The following is a 16,047-nucleotide window of genomic DNA, read 5'->3' as shown; positions in this document are numbered from 1 at the left end:
TCACAGGATCACCCGCTGATGTTGAGCAGTAGAAGAAGAAGAGCTACTTCTTCTACTCTACTTTAGCACTGTGCTACACGTGTGTTTGCGATACACTGCCCCCTGCAGTTTGGGAGCAGACGTGCAACGAGGAACAAAGACGCACAGCTTCTCTCGTGCACGTTCCGCGCCTCACTTTCACGCACAAAGTAGAATCCAGCCGTTAAAGCTGCACAAACCACAGTAACGTTAGCATGTTAGCCCAGACTGAGTGGCAATAAATCACTTCTTCTGTTTTCAAACAGCTCAAGCACCGTTTCCACTCTTTCTGACACACATGCTGTTTAATGCTGAAGCTTTCTGCTTTCAAATCACTCCTGTTGTTTCACTTTGAACAACAACTGCAGCTGCAGCCTCATTTCTGTCTGCTGGCTTCCAAACAAATGCAACAATCCTCCACCACTCACATTCATGTCTTCATTCACACTTTTACTAACCTGTTCCGTGAGACTTGACTGGAGGTTTCCACTTCTTACTGAACCACAGTTTGTTCACATTTCTCCAGCAGCAGCAGTTAGTCGTTGCTTGATAAACTCTCTCAAAGCCTGAACTGAACTCATTGTTGCTGCACGAGATGAAATATTTCCTCTGTGAGAAACGAGTCACGCGACAACACAGCTTCAAACAGCCTCCAAAGCTGCTTCTTCTCTCACTGTTTCCGGAGGATCACAAACAGCGTTCAGCTTCATACTGACACCTAGTGGACACAGAGGGAACTGCAGCTTATCAGCCTCACCTCAAACAGTTGCAGCTCTTTCATGGACTGTCCTGTGTGTTTGCAACTCTGTTTTTTTTTCATATTTTATTTATAGCTTTTTCAGTTTTAGATACAAACAAAACAACACACACACATAACACACATCAACCCTCAGTTTAATCATCATCATCCATGAGACACAAACATTTAAACAAATGCTTTGAATGAGAGAAAATACCTGGAATTTCTCATCAGTTGTAAATTCTCCAGAAAGATGCCAGGAATCATTCGGGGAATCATTATCCGATCACTGTCAAAATTAGAAACTTAGAATGTAAAGTTCATCCACAACATTATTCATTAGTTTCTCATGAGTTTCTCATTCAAATCAGTTCCCTGTTTACACACATTTAACACATTTTACAACTTAGACCAGTATGGATGAAGCTATCTAAAATACACAAACCACCAGTGTTTTTCATAGTTTGTCTCTCATGTTTCTCATTGAGCATCTTGTCAGTCAGGTCAGAGCTGCTCAGGATAAAAGCTTGATGGTAAAATAACTGGCCATTATAAGACAGAAAAAGGAACAAGTGCTGCTGGGAGATGAAGATCCAACCTGTTGCTCTCACATATGTCACTGTGACATGATGAGAAGGAGGGACTTCCTGTCCAAACAGAGAAACCTGGCTGTCAACATGAGAAACCACACACACTTTACAAAGTTTACTCTGAGGATCACTGAGCACTTGTAGTTGAATATGATGCTTTTAGTGTCACTGCTGCTCCTCCATACATTCACTGGTAAGTCTACAATTCATCTCTTCCTCTTCTATTCACTGACAGCTGGATTCACATCTCATCATTTATTCACTGATGCTTCAATTTTACACAACAAGAAGACCAAAGTAATGTGTCTTTATTTCCCTGCAGACATCATCTGTGAAGACGTCAAATCAATGAAGAATGAAGAGCTCAGTTTGTCAGGCAGCAATGTTTCTCTGTCCTATGAGCATAGGTGAAAGTAAGCCGGAACGCACCGGAACGCCGTGCCGGTAAGAAATATACTGGCCTCTTCTACTGGAACGCCCCGGAACGCCTCTGAAAAGCAACTTTCACTCATGCATACAAAGCGAGCCCTTTCTTTTTTCAAGCAAATTTTACCGAAATAAGTGTAAAATTGATGAATACATAAAACTCATCTCCAGACTACATCTTCTGTGACGTGTTGAACAAGGTTAATGCGCCTGACGAGCACTGGAGCACTCGCTTACCGTGACAGGTTGCAGCTTGTAGCGGCAGTCACTCGCTGTGGCGTAACGTTAATCCAGTGTCCACTGTTGTGTGTTTTTTGCAGACAACAGGGTCGTCATTTTTGCAAAATAAACAACATAAATCCACAAGTAATAAATTGTGAGGGTTCACGCGTTTTATATATATATCTATATATATCTATATATATATATATATATATATATATATATATATATATATATATATATATATATATATATATATATTGTGGCGGCGGCAGGTGCCGCTGGGGGCCGCCATACTGTTTGGTGCCGCAAGGCATCATGTGAGGGGATTGTTCGGGCCGTTTCAAGATGTATTTTGTGTTAAAATGTGTTAAAATGTACTTCGTTTTGTTATAGGTGTGTTAAGTTATTGTTTTTCTATGTGTTGATGCCTTTTTCCGGTCTTTTTATGTTAAGTTTCATTTCCGTTATGTTGGACCAACAGTGAGAAGGGTCGGAGTGAGGTGGCCTCTGTGCCAGCAGTGTTTGGTGTGAGCGACATGCGCCCAGTATACATTAGCTGTAACAACAATAAAAGCTTTGGTTGAGTTGAGGGGCAGCAGTCCTTGTTGGTCGTTGGCTCCGTCGTGAAGAGGTCACCACTACCGTCACAACATGTATTACATTTAAACATTCAAACAATTCAAAAAACATTATGCTTTCAAGGATGTCAACAATGAGCAGGCTTTATCAATATCTGTCTTGTATGATGCTCGCACACTTTGCGTACAAACTGAAACATTTTTTTGCACAGTTCCTGCAAGAATCTTACCTTGCTTTCACCCCTGCCTATGAGTACCAAAAAATGTATGCGACAGATGAATTCTTCTGGTATCGACAATATCTGGGAAAACCTCCACAGTTTCTCATCTCTCACTCAGCATCAGGATCAGTGATAAATAATCCAGTTCCAAAACTGAAGTTCAACGTGACAGAAAAGCAAATCCATCTGACCATCTCCTCTGCTGCAGTGTCTGACTCTGCTGTGTACTACTGTGCTGTGAGGCCCACAGTGACAGGAAACACACAATCTGTGGACTAAAACCTTTGGAGCAAAGACAAAAAAAAAATCCTCCACTAGAGGGAGCCCCACTCCATCACACTGCTGTGGTTTATGTCCTGAGACATCCAGCGGCAACAAAGAATTATCTGAACAATTTAAAATTTCCAGGTTTTCTACATTATTTTGTTCTAAAATATGATCCGAAGTGAATCTGTGTCAACAGTTTCAACAAATATATTTTTCTGAACCTAATACCACTCAAACATTCCACTAATTCATGTTTTCACTGAAAATATATAATTACAAATTCCATCAAGATGTCCAGCCACTCTGAGGATGTTCGACTCTTTTGGATGAAGTTCTGTGGAGGACTAAGTGCAATAAATAATTAGCCGTAATAATAAAGTCGTTCATCCAAACTGATGGACTGGAAAAGGAGAATAGTGATCAGAGAAGCAGCCCAGAGGCTCATGGGAACTCTGGAGGACACGAAGAGAGACACAGCTCAGTTGGGACAACCTGTCTACAGGATAACAATCAGTCTGCATTCCATAGATCAGACCTTTGTGGAAGAAAGGCATGAAGAAAGCCACCGAAACTCCAAGCAGAAGAAGTCCTGTTTGCAGTTTGTCCTCAGTCATGTTGGAGACACAGCCAACATGTGGAGGAAGGGGTTCTGGTCCGAGGAGAACAAACAGAGCCTTCTGGACTCAATGCAAAATGCTGTGAATGGTGGAAAACTATCACTGCACATCAGCTGAACACACCATCCCCACTGTGAAGCACGGTGGAGGCAGTATCATGCTGTGGGGATGCTTTTCTCCTGGAGAAAAGCATCCTTCCAGAAGGACGATGACCATATTTGTGAAATGGTCAAATCAGAGCAATTTATTTAATCGTGGTAACAAATATTCCACAGCTGTATTTATTAAGAGAATCTTATGTCTCTCTGATTTTTGATCTCTAATTATATCTGTTATCAGCTGGTACTTTGAAGTTGGGTTTGAAGTGGATTTGAAGAGCCACTGAAGTTTAATGTGTTTCTTTTCCAATGCACATCTGTTCCATGTCCATCATGTTAATGTGGCCTGCTGAAGCTTTGATCCCCGAGTCAATACTTTGTAGAGCCTCCTTCAGGAACCAGTGTTTTGGGCTACGTCTCCACCAGCTTTACACGTTCACACACTGACATTCTTCCTTCCAAAGCAGCTCAAGCTCAGTCAGGTTGGATGGGAAGTGTGTGGAAACAGAAATGTTCAAGTCATGTTAGAGATTTTCAGCTGGATGAAGGTCTGGACTTTGGCTTGTCCATTCTAACACATGAATATGTTTTGATTTGAACCTTTTCATTGGAGCTCTGGCTGAAAGGAACATGCACTTGTGGGATGAGCAGCACAGCTGAGTCTGTGGAGAGGCCATGAAAAATGTGTCAGCTGCAGGTGGCGGGTTGTTGTTGCTGTTTGGAGTTCTTTCACACATTACTGAGGCTGCTCTTTCATTCACACATCTGATGAACACAAGATCAGTCCAAACATCATTGTTAGTCTCAACCTGTTTTTAGAGCAGCCCGAAGAACAACTGACTGGAAAAACTACTGACTGCTTTAATGGAGGTTTAACTCCAAGATACATTCAATAAAGCAGAAAAAAACCACTGTCTTTTAATAAAGCCACAAGAAATGAAACCACCAGAGCAAAGATTTATAACAGAAACAGACTAAATTATTCATGAAAACAAATGACATAAAACATATAAAGAAAAATAAAGCAGAATCTTATTAAGAAACAAACTGTTATTTTCCAAGGGGCTATTCGGTTGGCAAGAGCAGAGTAAGATGGGAAAACACTAAAGAAAAAGGTGGTGAGCAAAACAACAGGTTAAACATTACCTACAGAATATATACAGTGACACGTCTGCTGCCAGTAACAGTGTGACTAGTTGCTGTGGAGGTAGTAACTCAGTGTCCATATAAAGCTTGTTATGGCAATTTTATTTAATAAAGGGCTTCCCCCGGTGAGTTCGTTTTGGTATCTTTTATTATGCTGTACAGCAGGAGAAGTCACGCAGTCAACAGAGTAACAGAGTGAGTTCTGCCCTCACAGGGGCGTGCAAGTCTCTAATAACTATCTGCTACGATCACTCCCAGGGGCCTTGACTGCACCCAGCCATAGACTGGACACAGGAAGACTCCCACGAGTGCCGCAGCTGCTACGCTAAGATTATCAGGAAAAGTAAAAAGTAAATTCTAGACAAAGCATTCATGGTTCCCCACACATCTGAGTGTGTGAGCTACGGTTGTTTACAAAAATACCTCTGCGAGCACTACAAGTGAGAAAAAGCATGCATACATGAGAAATGTCCATTACATCCCCCCCTTTTGATTAAATCAACCAAAGGGGGGAATGTAATAAAGAAAAAAACCCTCTCAAGATTAAATTAATTAGGTTTTACATACTGATCCTAAGAAAGTGAACTTCCTGTTCCCTTTGTGTTCTGTTTGTTCTTTAAAACTCAGTTGCATGTGTGGTTATTCGAGCATGCTCATTGGCATATCATGTCAGTAGTATAAATTGCAGAACATGTACTTCAGCGTAGGTCTTACGATATGCTGAGAGAGATGGCGAATATTGGAGGGTTGGATCAGCAGTCGGCTGAAATCACGCGTTGTCGCACGAACCGTCCCAAATCATTCCATTGCCTATCGCGGGATTTGGCAAGGGAACTTTGGAAATATTTGTGAGAACCTGAAACATTAAACAAAGACATCTGGACAGTAGACAGACATACAGACGCTGCGCACTGAGTCCTGTCAAAAAAATGTTGATATAATCAAATCACTGTCAAAGTCCTGGAAAAAAACATTGTTCATAGTCAACATCACGTCCTGTACGCACAGTGCATATAATATGCACTGGGGTTTGTCTGAAGTTTTAAATTTGCGGTTGATGTGAGCACCATCTCCAGTTTGATCATCGACTGTCAGTCAATCAGAGTCATCGGGCAAAGTTTAGACAATAAGAACATGTCGCATCTCAGTGGACATGGAAAGCTTTCTTCTATTACCAGGAGTCAACATCCAATTCACCGTCCCAGAATCAACCAAGTTTATAAAAATAAACTAAAATAAAAATCCCACAGGTTTCCGTGTTATCTTGAGTGTGAGCATGGGAAACCTCAGATGTACATCAGTAATTGTGCATGAAATACAATTAATCAATGTGTTGTTTTTTGTATTCTTTTCAAGCTCTGCTACTCTATCCTGACCCTGTGCAAGCTGTGTATCAGTGCAAAGCGCTTCTTCATTGCGGTTAGCAGGTTGTGTGTTGTTTTGCGTACGTCACCCATGCCATCAGTGGTGATTTCATCTTCTCAGTCCGAATTTCCTCTGTCAGTCGGATGAGAATTCAGCGTGACCCGGTGTCCCGCCTTCTTGTGCTCCTCTGCCTGGTTCTCCACACCATCGTCCATGTCCACAGTTCTTATGTGGGCAGTTACGGACCCAGTGTCCAGTCTGTCCACCAGCTTCACCCTGGCGTCCTCCGTCCCCGTCAGGGTGGTTCTTGTAGCTTGAGCCCTGAGGAGAGTTGCTTCGGAAGAACCATGAATGATGTTGTGCTGTTGGCTCGGTTTTTACTTCCATCATTCATCCAGGAGGTGGTGCTTTCCAGCGCCGATGTGTTGGGAGTGTCTGACAGACCAGACCACTCCTTCAGTAGGAAGCCGATGCAGAGGTGGAGTTCGACAAGTCAGAGAGGGTGGGAGTAGAGTAGAGCAGAGGCCACGGTGGTTGGATGGATGTTTGAAGGAGAGGAGTCCAGTCACTTTCCTCACACATCCGACGTCCAGTACGAATCAACCTCGAAAGAGAGCAGATGGCCCGGAGACACATGTATCTGTCGTAAAACCCTTTCATGTCCCTCATGATGTTTTCTCTCCCTGTTCTCTCCCTAAGCGGATGTCCCTCTGCTTTCTATCTCTGCTTCCAGCTTCACTCATCCAAAGTGACTTCTCAATCTTCTTCTTATCCCCGGTTTTCCTGTTTCCCAGTGAACATTTTAGCAGAACCAGTCACTGTCTCATGCTCAAACTTCCCCCCTTTGGGAACCCAAACCATTCACTCAATTCTCTCACACGTCCCACACACTCGGGCCCATACTTTCCTGACATGTCATTACCTATTGGGGTGTCTGGAGGACTCTCCACTAGGAGACCAGGTCCCTCCAACCTGTCTATCAGACGTACTCTGACAAACAGATGAGCCTGGGCCAAATGACTCCTCTCCCGTCCGACACCGGGGCAGGGGACAAATGACCCCTTTCCGGTCTCCCAGTGGTCAACAGATCTGTTATCCATTTTCAATTGGACGTCTCCAACGGCCTTTTCGCCTCTACGGTCCCAGCCCAGACCCGAGGGTGCAAAAGTGCTAAAAAAACCCTCTCCAATCTCTCTCCCACTCCAAACACTAAACACTCTGGGAGGATTGAAGTTTTATGCTGTGTATTATAGTGACCGGCACTACATCAGTCACTCGCCCTCCAACCAGTCCAATATGGAAAGAACTCACCGGGTGCTTGTAGGAGTTTCCCCGAAAAGGAGGGAAACCAGTTCGTGGATCCTAGCGGTGGTCCAGACGGTAGGCTCAGACCCAGTCCCCATAGAGTCCGTCAATGGCGGCGGGGCTGCAGCAATTTGTCCGCAGGATGGCCAATCACCAGGTCTCTGTCCTCCGCCGGATTCCACTCGTAGGATCCTGTTCGTGACGCCAACTGTTATGGCAATTTTATTTAATAAAGGGCTTCCCCCGGTGAGTTCGTTTTGGTATCTTTTATTATGCTGTACAGCAGGAGAAGTCACGCAGTCACCGGGTGCTTGTAGGAGTTTCCCCGAAAAGGAGGGAAACCAGTTCGTGGATCCTAGCGGTGGTCCAGACGGTAGGCTCAGACCCAGTCCCCATAGAGTCCGTCAATGGCGGCGGGGCTGCAGCAATTTGTCCGCAGGATGGCCAATCACCAGGTCTCTGTCCTCCGCCGGATTCCACTCGTAGGATCCTGTTCGTGACGCCAACTGTTATGGCAATTTTATTTAATAAAGGGCTTCCCCCGGTGAGTTCGTTTTGGTATCTTTTATTATGCTGTACAGCAGGAGAAGTCACGCAGTCAACAGAGTAACAGAGTGAGTTCTGCCCTCACAGGGGCGTGCAAGTCTCTAATAACTATCTGCTACGATCACTCCCAGGGGCCTTGACTGCACCCAGCCATAGACTGGACACAGGAAGACTCCCACGAGTGCCGCAGCTGCTACGCTAAGATTATCAGGAAAAGTAAATTCTAGACAAAGCATTCATGGTTCCCCACACATCTGAGTGTGTGAGCTACGGTTGTTTACAAAAATACCTCTGCGAGCACTACAAGTGAGAAAAAGCATGCATACATGAGAAATTTCCATTACAAGCTCCAGGTATATTATTACAGCAGGTAAAGCAGAAGGATGAACATCAGTATTTGCAGAGTGGAACACTGAAGTGGAAAGTGAAGGGAAAAGTAAGACTGTGTCTGGAAAGTTCAGCAGAAATCAATTTGTTGGATGGAACATAGTTTGTGGTCTGATCAAACCACTGAAAAATACTGGATTACTTTGACAAGATCTATCCCATGAAAACAATATCCCAGATATCATATTGCAATTACGATATTGAGTACATCATCATACAGAGATTACAACTATAGTTATTGTGGTGAAAATCCCTTAATCTGTTTCACAATTATTATTTTTTTTTAAAGATTTCATTTTGAAAATCTAAAATCAAACTCAAGTCATTCAATGCAGAGGAGTGTACTTTTGGTCAAATACAAAGCCATCCACCAAGAAAAGAAGGAAAAAAAAAAGGTCAGGCTTATTTTACACTGGCTGCAGCAGAAAGAAGCATTCACCTCCATTCTGATAAACGGCTGTATTTCTGATGGATGTATTTTACTTGATGCAACTGAACCCTAAAACTGAGTGAAGTGATCCGACAGCGAGTCTATTTACTCCACATTCTGCAGCAAACACACAAATGATTGGACAAAAGATGACAGACTCAAAGTACCACGGACGACCGGATGCCACAAGAAAACTTTAAGGGCTTTGTAAAAACCACCATGGACTCCACTAACACCGGACTGGAGGGGCTCACAAAGGACATACAGGAACTGAAAACAAGCCTGGAATTTATCCTGAAAGAGGAGGATGAGCTTCAATCAGAACATTCCAAACATTCTGAACACAGCAAATCAATGCAATACAATGTTTTCAAAGTGTGTGACAGTCTGACGGCTGTAACGGACCAAGTGGACTATCTGGAGGGCCAGTCCAGGAGAAACAACCTGGTCTTTGGTGGGATAGTGGAGTCGGCAAGTCAGACGAAAACAATAAAAAGGTTCTAGCTGAAAATCTTCTGGCTTTGTTCATTGACAGGAATCTGGACTTTAAGGTGGTGGAAAATATGTCAGCAGTCGTAGACAATATATTAGAGTGAATCACTGTTGAAATATCTCTGGAGACGAGGAAAAATGTCATGGTGAGCTGCATTTATAGAGCACTGGGCTCAAACAGACTTTTTAATGAATGGCTGGAGGACTACGTCTCAAAAGCAAATCAGAAGGTTATTTATTTTCATCTGTGGAGATTTTAATATCGATCTTCTCAACTCTCAACCTGTCCAACCAAACAATACAGCAGGAAAGGAAGACATGATAATCAGTACATCACAAAAGGATTGAGAAATGCATGAAAAAAGAAAAATACATGATATAGAGAATTTATAAAATATAAACCATTGAGGAAGAAAATAAATCCAAGAAATACAAAACTAAATAACTAAAATAATGAGAACGTGCAAGAAAGACTATTATAGTAAAATACCAGAAAACGATTAAAAAAATCACTAACAAAAGAAATCATAGAAACTGTATAATTTTAACAACAAAAGATCCACATACTGTGATGATATTGACATGTTGAGGTCAAAATGGATTCAGAAGTAACCGCTCAACTTCACTGGCTCTAATTGAACTTATCAAGGAAATCACACATTCTGTAGGCAATTAAAAAGCCACTGCCAGAGTTTTCATTGATTTAAAAAAGCATTTGATATACTAAATCATGACAAGTTCATCAATACTGGAGAAGTGTGGAGTCAGAGGAGTTGTACTGAACTGGATAATAAGCTATCTGGAGGACAGGAAAAAGTTTGTGAAGATGGGAGACTGTAACTCTAAGCATCTGGATATTGTGTGTGGAGTCCCTCAGGGCTCAGCGTTGGGACCCAAACTGTTTATTCTGTACATCAGTGAATTCAGTAACGTTTCTGACATGGTGAGATTCGTATTATTTGCAGATGACATGAGTATCTTAGGGTCTGGTGAGGGTTATTTGTACACAAATAACAAATAATACAAATCCACTCTTCTCAAAATGAAAAGTTTAAAAATGAAGAGTTGATTCTGACTAGGTTCACCATCTAGACAACGAGAGGATTGTTTGTTGTGGTGATGATTAAGTGATAGGTGTGTTTTAACGGTTGACGCCAAAGTATTAATGGACTGACAAGAATGACAAAGATAATTCTAAAAAAAATGTTTTTTTTTTTGGACATTAAGATAAGCGATAATGTGAAGAGGGACGATTACATAAGTTTTCTTCTTTCTACTCCGTTTCAGTTATGTGAAAGTCCCATATGGGGATGACTCGGTCATATTAATTATTGACATCATTGAATGTCTGTTTTCTATATTTGCTTGTATACTTGTTTTTGTATTTGTCTTTTACGGGATACAGTCAGGTCGGCACCAATCCAAGTCAGCCCTGGCCAACTTGGTACTGCCCCCGGGGATAGAGTCAAGCACTACGATTCCCAGAATGCCTTGGGACCGGTCACATGATCAGAAAGCCGCTAAGCGCTGCACGCTTGTAGCTGCGCGCTCGTTTCTAAGCTACTCGGTTCAAACTGATCGTCATAAACTGTGCAAATCGTTGCGCCGCAGCCGGCATCGTGATTTAAAAAAAACAGGGTTTTGGCCGAGTACGTAAGCAGCTTACAGTCAAGTCGGCACCGACCAACTTGACCACTTGAGAGCCCCCCCGCGAGACTGACTTGGCTTGATGCCGACTTGACTGTATCCCTGCGGCGGTGCAGAGTTGGCCTGGGACGACTTGGATTGGTGCCAACCTGACTGTAATCCGTCTTTTACATGTTTGAAATAAAGCTTTGAAATCAAACTGGAGGATACGTTGTGATTTTGGGCTAATGTTAAACATCCTGAAAGAAAACTCCCATCGAGTTTTTCATGACTTGATTACTTCATGAGATTTCATGTGGTATGACAATGAACCACGACGAGTAAATCTTTTTCCACATATTTCACAAGAATATGGCTTCTCACCTGTGTGAGTTCTCATGTGGGCCAGTTTATGACTGTGTTGACTGAAACATTTCCCACATGCAACGCAAGAATACGGCTTCTCACCAGTGTGAGTTCTAATGTGAGTCAACAAATCTTTCTGACGAAGGAAACATTTTCCACATGATTCACAACAATACGGTTTCTCACCAGTGTGAGTTCTCATGTGTATTCTTAAACCAGACTGGTGACTGAAACTATTTCCACATGCTTCACAACAATACGGCTTCTCACCAGTGTGAGTTCTCATGTGTGTTCTTAAACCAGACTGGTGACTGAAACTATTTCCACATGTCTCACAAGAATATGGCTTCTCACCAGAGTGAATTCTCATGTGGACCACCTTATTACTCTGATAACTGAAACCTTTTCCACATGTCTCACAACAATACGGCTTCTCACCTGTGTGAGTTCTCATGTGGACCAACAAGTGACTCTGTTTGCTGAAATTTTTCTTACATATTCCACAGGAATACGGCTTCTCACCTGTGTGAGTTTTCATGTGTGATCTTAAACCAGACTGGCAACTGAAACTATTACCACATTTCGCACAAGAATACTGCTTCTCACCTGTGTGAGTTCTAATGTGGATCATCAAGTTTTTCCGACGAAGGTAACACTTTCCACATGTTTCACAACAATACGGCTTCTCACCTGTGTGAGTTCTAATGTGGACCAACAAATTTTTTTGACGAAGGAAACACTTTCCGCATGTTTCACAATACAGCTTCTTAACTCTGTGAGTTCTCATGTGTCTTCTTAAACAAGACTGATCACTGAAAGTTTTTCCACATGTTTCACAACAATACGGCTTCTCACCTGTGTGAGTTCTCATGTGTGTTTTAAAACGAGACTGGTAACTGAAAGTTTTTCCACATGTCTCACAAGAATATGGGTTCTCACCTGTGTGAGTTCTAATGTGGACCAACAAATTTTTCCGATGAAGGAAACACTTTCCACATGTTTCACAATAATACGGCTTCTCGGCTGTGTGAGTTCTCATGTGTTTTCTTAAACAAGACTGATCACTGAAAGTTTTTCCACATGTCTCACAACAATACGGCTTCTCACCTGTGTGAGTTCTCATGTGGACCAACAAGTGACTCTGTCTGCTGAACCTTTTCTTACATGTTCCACAGGAATACGGCTTCTCACCTGTGTGAGTCTTGTTGTGGCGAATCAAAGCACTTTGACTGGAAAACTTTTTCCTACATGTTTCACAGGAATACGGCTTCTCTCCTGTGTGAGATCTCATATGGACCACCAAATCATTCTTTCGGTTGTAACTTTCACCACAGATTTCACAAACTTTCTTCTTATCAGTGACAGTTTCTAAATTCTGACATGTTTTACCTTTTTTTCGGACAGTTTCAGCAGATGTTTCCTCACAAAGAAGCTTTTCACATTCAGCCTGCTTCTCTGACACAGGAAAGTTTTCCACACGCTCACAAAGAAATATGCTGATTTTTTTTAGCTTTGTATTTATCGTTGATTCTACGTTAAGATGTTTCTTCACATCGTGGACTTCAGAGTCATGAAAGAGGAACTGATTAGTGTCCCGTACTTCTTCTGGTTCACTCAGGTGAATTTGCTCCTCAATACTTTCAAACTTCAGTGGAAGCTGCTCTGCCTCCTGGCTGATACCCAGTTCATCAGTCTGTGGAGGTTCTGGTTTTTCTGGTTCCTCTTTGATCTGAGAAGGTTCTGGATCTTGTGGTTCCACTTTGATGTGTGGAGGTTCTGGTTCTTCTGGTTCCTCTTTGATCTGGGGAGGCTCTGGTTCTTCCTGCTCTTGACAGTAGTTTGATCCCTGTTGAAAGAGCTGCTCCTCTCTACAGTCATGGTGCTGTGGGAGCTCTGGAGGGACAAAAAGTAGAAGATAAAAGGTCAGTTAAAGGACTTCTATAATTCAAAATGGGGTTCCGCGGAGCGCACGCTTGAACAGGATTGCAGTCAAGTCGGCCCCATGCAAACTCGGGGGGGGGGGGGGCTGTCACGGTGCCAAGTTGGTCAGTGCCGACTTGACTGTAAGCTGCTTACCAACACGGCCCAAAGCCTCTTTTTATCACAATTTGCACAGTTTTTTTGTGCCGGCTGCTCCGCTGCTCCCCACGTAACAGACGGGCGGGCGGCTGGGCTGTGCAGCCACGTGCCGGGCTCCCCGGTTGGAAGACTGGAGGACAAATTGTGTGATTATGGTGACTGACAGGTTAGAGGTTAATAATGTGCCTGGAGCTTCATGTTTGTCATTCTGTTTGAACCGACTAGCTTAGCTACGAGTGCGCAGCGCGAGTGGCTGTCTGGTCATGTGACCAGATCATGTGACCAGGAGGCGTTTGATCAAACCAGTTGCCTGCATTATAACTGTGCAAATCCTGGAGCTGATGCCGGCTGCGGCGCGACTGTAATTCCGATGATTCGACAGCCAATCATACAGTCGAAACATCGCAAAATGTGGTTATGAAACGAGGACCATTCCATTACAGCTGTATGGGGGTGCTGAATGACTGATTTTACAGAATTGTTTTTTTTTTTTTTTCCAAATAAACATGATAAAGCCTATTTGATATACATGTTAGCCTATCAAATATACTGTGGAAAAATTTACTTAACTTGTACTTTAATTCAATATTCTATTTAGTGTTTGTGAATGAACCACCATGGTGAGTGGCACAATCCGATTTTGCGCAAAGCACCATCACAGAACAGCATCTTGGTGGTGATTTGGCTTAACTTTAAAAAGCTCACAATGTCAGGAAAAAAAACTTGAGCAGTGTGGAAACATTCTGATCAAGTGAAAGATGATCCAAAAAAAGTCAACTGCAAGTTGTGTCAGCAGCTCCTTTCCTATCACTCCACAACAACTAACATGACTTTCCACCTTAAACGGGTAAGTAGCCAGATGGGCGAATAATACCTCTTTCCCAGTGCAGCTAGCGAGTCGACCTGTGTCTGTGACCCGCTAACGATCGGCTTTTTAGACTCCTTTCCCACTGCCTGCAGACCCGCGTCTCACCGCCTGCTGGCGAGCCACGTCGCTGCGTTTTCCCGCGCTGATGGTGTCCCACGTTGATGACATCATCAGTGCGACGGAGCACAACGAAAGTAAACAATGCAGCGGAACACAGTCCCCGTTACCTGTAGATGAATTTCCTCTTCCCCATGGATCAGGGGAAGCTCTCTGGTCTCGCTATCTTGCTAATGCTGGGTCACCTTGACGAAGGAAATCTCACGCTGTGTCCAGAAACAACTAGCTCGCTAACGTAGCTGCGCTGCATTGACGTCATCATGCAAGTTCCCGGATGTGTCCCTCCCAATAAAAGCTGATACAAACTGACCCGGTAAATTCCCGGGTCAATTGCAGGGCTGAACGACCCGGGTCGAAATGCCGGTAAAACCCTTTCCCACTGCCATGAGGAGCCGATTGGGTTTAAACGGGTTTTTTGGCCAGTGGGAAAGGTCACTCACTTCTCATTTTTAATGTAACGCTAGTACGCCAGGCACCATATCATGCTATGTGAGCTTATCGGATATATAATTATTTTTTCTAGATTCACCCGCAATATCAGAGTAGCGGCAGCTCATCAAGCTCATTCATTGATGTTTAGAGTTACCGACAATTTGTTCCAGTCTGTGTTTCAGTTGTGTGTTGGAAAAAAAATCAAAGTGTTGTTTTACCTGCCTGCGGTTTTTTTTTTAATTACTGCAACATTCTGCTGTAGCCTATACTCAAATGATTAAAAAAAAAAAAAAAAAGAAAAGAAAAAAAGATGATCATTCCACTATCAGTCGACTATCGGCAGGATCGGACGACTCAGATTCGACTATGTAAATTCTTAGTTGGGGAAACCTCTAGTACCAACTACAGATGAAAAAAGGCAGGATCATCATTTCGCAGGTTTCCGGCCGATGTCGAACAGAGAGAGAAGTGGATCGCTGCACTTCGACGTGCTGGTGCAGAACACACAAAGGTGAAGCGACCAGCAAGAACCAGTCCAGGGTTTTCCTCAGTGCTTGATAGGCCTGGCGGGCCACCAGGCTTTTCTTGCTCCACCCCCTGGATGTTAGCACGTCGTCAGAGCAGCCTTCTGTGACTCACGACGGTAAACATCGAACTAGCGGATTTAATCCAAATTGGTTAGTGTTATATCCTCAAAATGATTGACTGTCGAAACAGTGGAATTGTGTTGCTTCTGTTTGAAGAACCAGCCACGAACAACATGCTTCATCAGTCTGGGGGACTACATTCATACACATTCTTCTTCTACGTGCTTCACACTGCACTATACATATAACAGTAACAATGCACCCTCTGCTGGACTGAAGGATGTACTGCTGGACTTTTGCACTGCTGTGAACTCCATATAAACAACAAATACTACATAATGGCAGCAACAAGTGTTAACCGTAGCAACTGGCAATATGTAAATCTGTCAAACAGCCGATGATTTACTGCGATACTACAGTTAGCTGACTGTAAATTTAGCGGATGGCTCTACCAGACCGAGTATGGTCAGCATGTTTTGCACTATATTAAAATATCAACTATATTAATAACTGTAAGATATC

The 16,047-nt window shown here is 43.0% G+C and overlaps 1 protein-coding gene across 1 annotated transcript; it reads right to left on the bottom strand.

Moving 5' to 3' along the window:
- Window positions 1–11,472: 11,472 nt before the first annotated feature.
- Window positions 11,473–14,765, bottom strand: LOC115406114 (zinc finger protein 239-like). The gene is made up of 6 exons (XM_030116019.1): window positions 14,712–14,765; window positions 12,832–12,897; window positions 12,673–12,686; window positions 12,298–12,590; window positions 11,584–11,880; window positions 11,473–11,501 (listed from the first exon to the last, which is right to left on the bottom strand). The coding sequence occupies exons 1-6, from the start codon at window positions 14,763–14,765 to the stop codon at window positions 11,473–11,475; spliced, it is 753 nt and encodes a 250-aa protein (XP_029971879.1).
- Between the last annotated feature and the right edge of the window lie 1,282 nt (window positions 14,766–16,047).

Source organism: Salarias fasciatus, chromosome 18 (genome assembly GCF_902148845.1).
Source record: "Salarias fasciatus chromosome 18, fSalaFa1.1, whole genome shotgun sequence".
Taxonomy (NCBI): Eukaryota; Metazoa; Chordata; class Actinopteri; order Blenniiformes; family Blenniidae; genus Salarias; species Salarias fasciatus.
The sequence above is the reverse complement of the archived record's forward strand: the minus strand, read 5'-3'. Positions and strand labels throughout refer to the sequence as shown.

Excerpts from the sequence above, each read along its gene's own strand:
- LOC115406114 (XM_030116019.1), bottom strand. The coding sequence starts at position 14,765 with ATGACGTCAATGCAGCGCAGCTACGTTAGCGAGCTAGTTGTTTCTGGA. Across the intron at positions 12,898-14,711 it reads TAGTTGTTTCTGGACACAGC|AGAAGCAGGCTGAATGTGAA; the intron begins GTGAGATTTCCT and ends TTCCTGTGTCAG. Across the intron at positions 11,502-11,583 it reads ATGTGGAAAATGTTTCCTTC|TCAACACAGTCATAAACTGG; the intron begins GTCAGAAAGATT and ends GAAATGTTTCAG.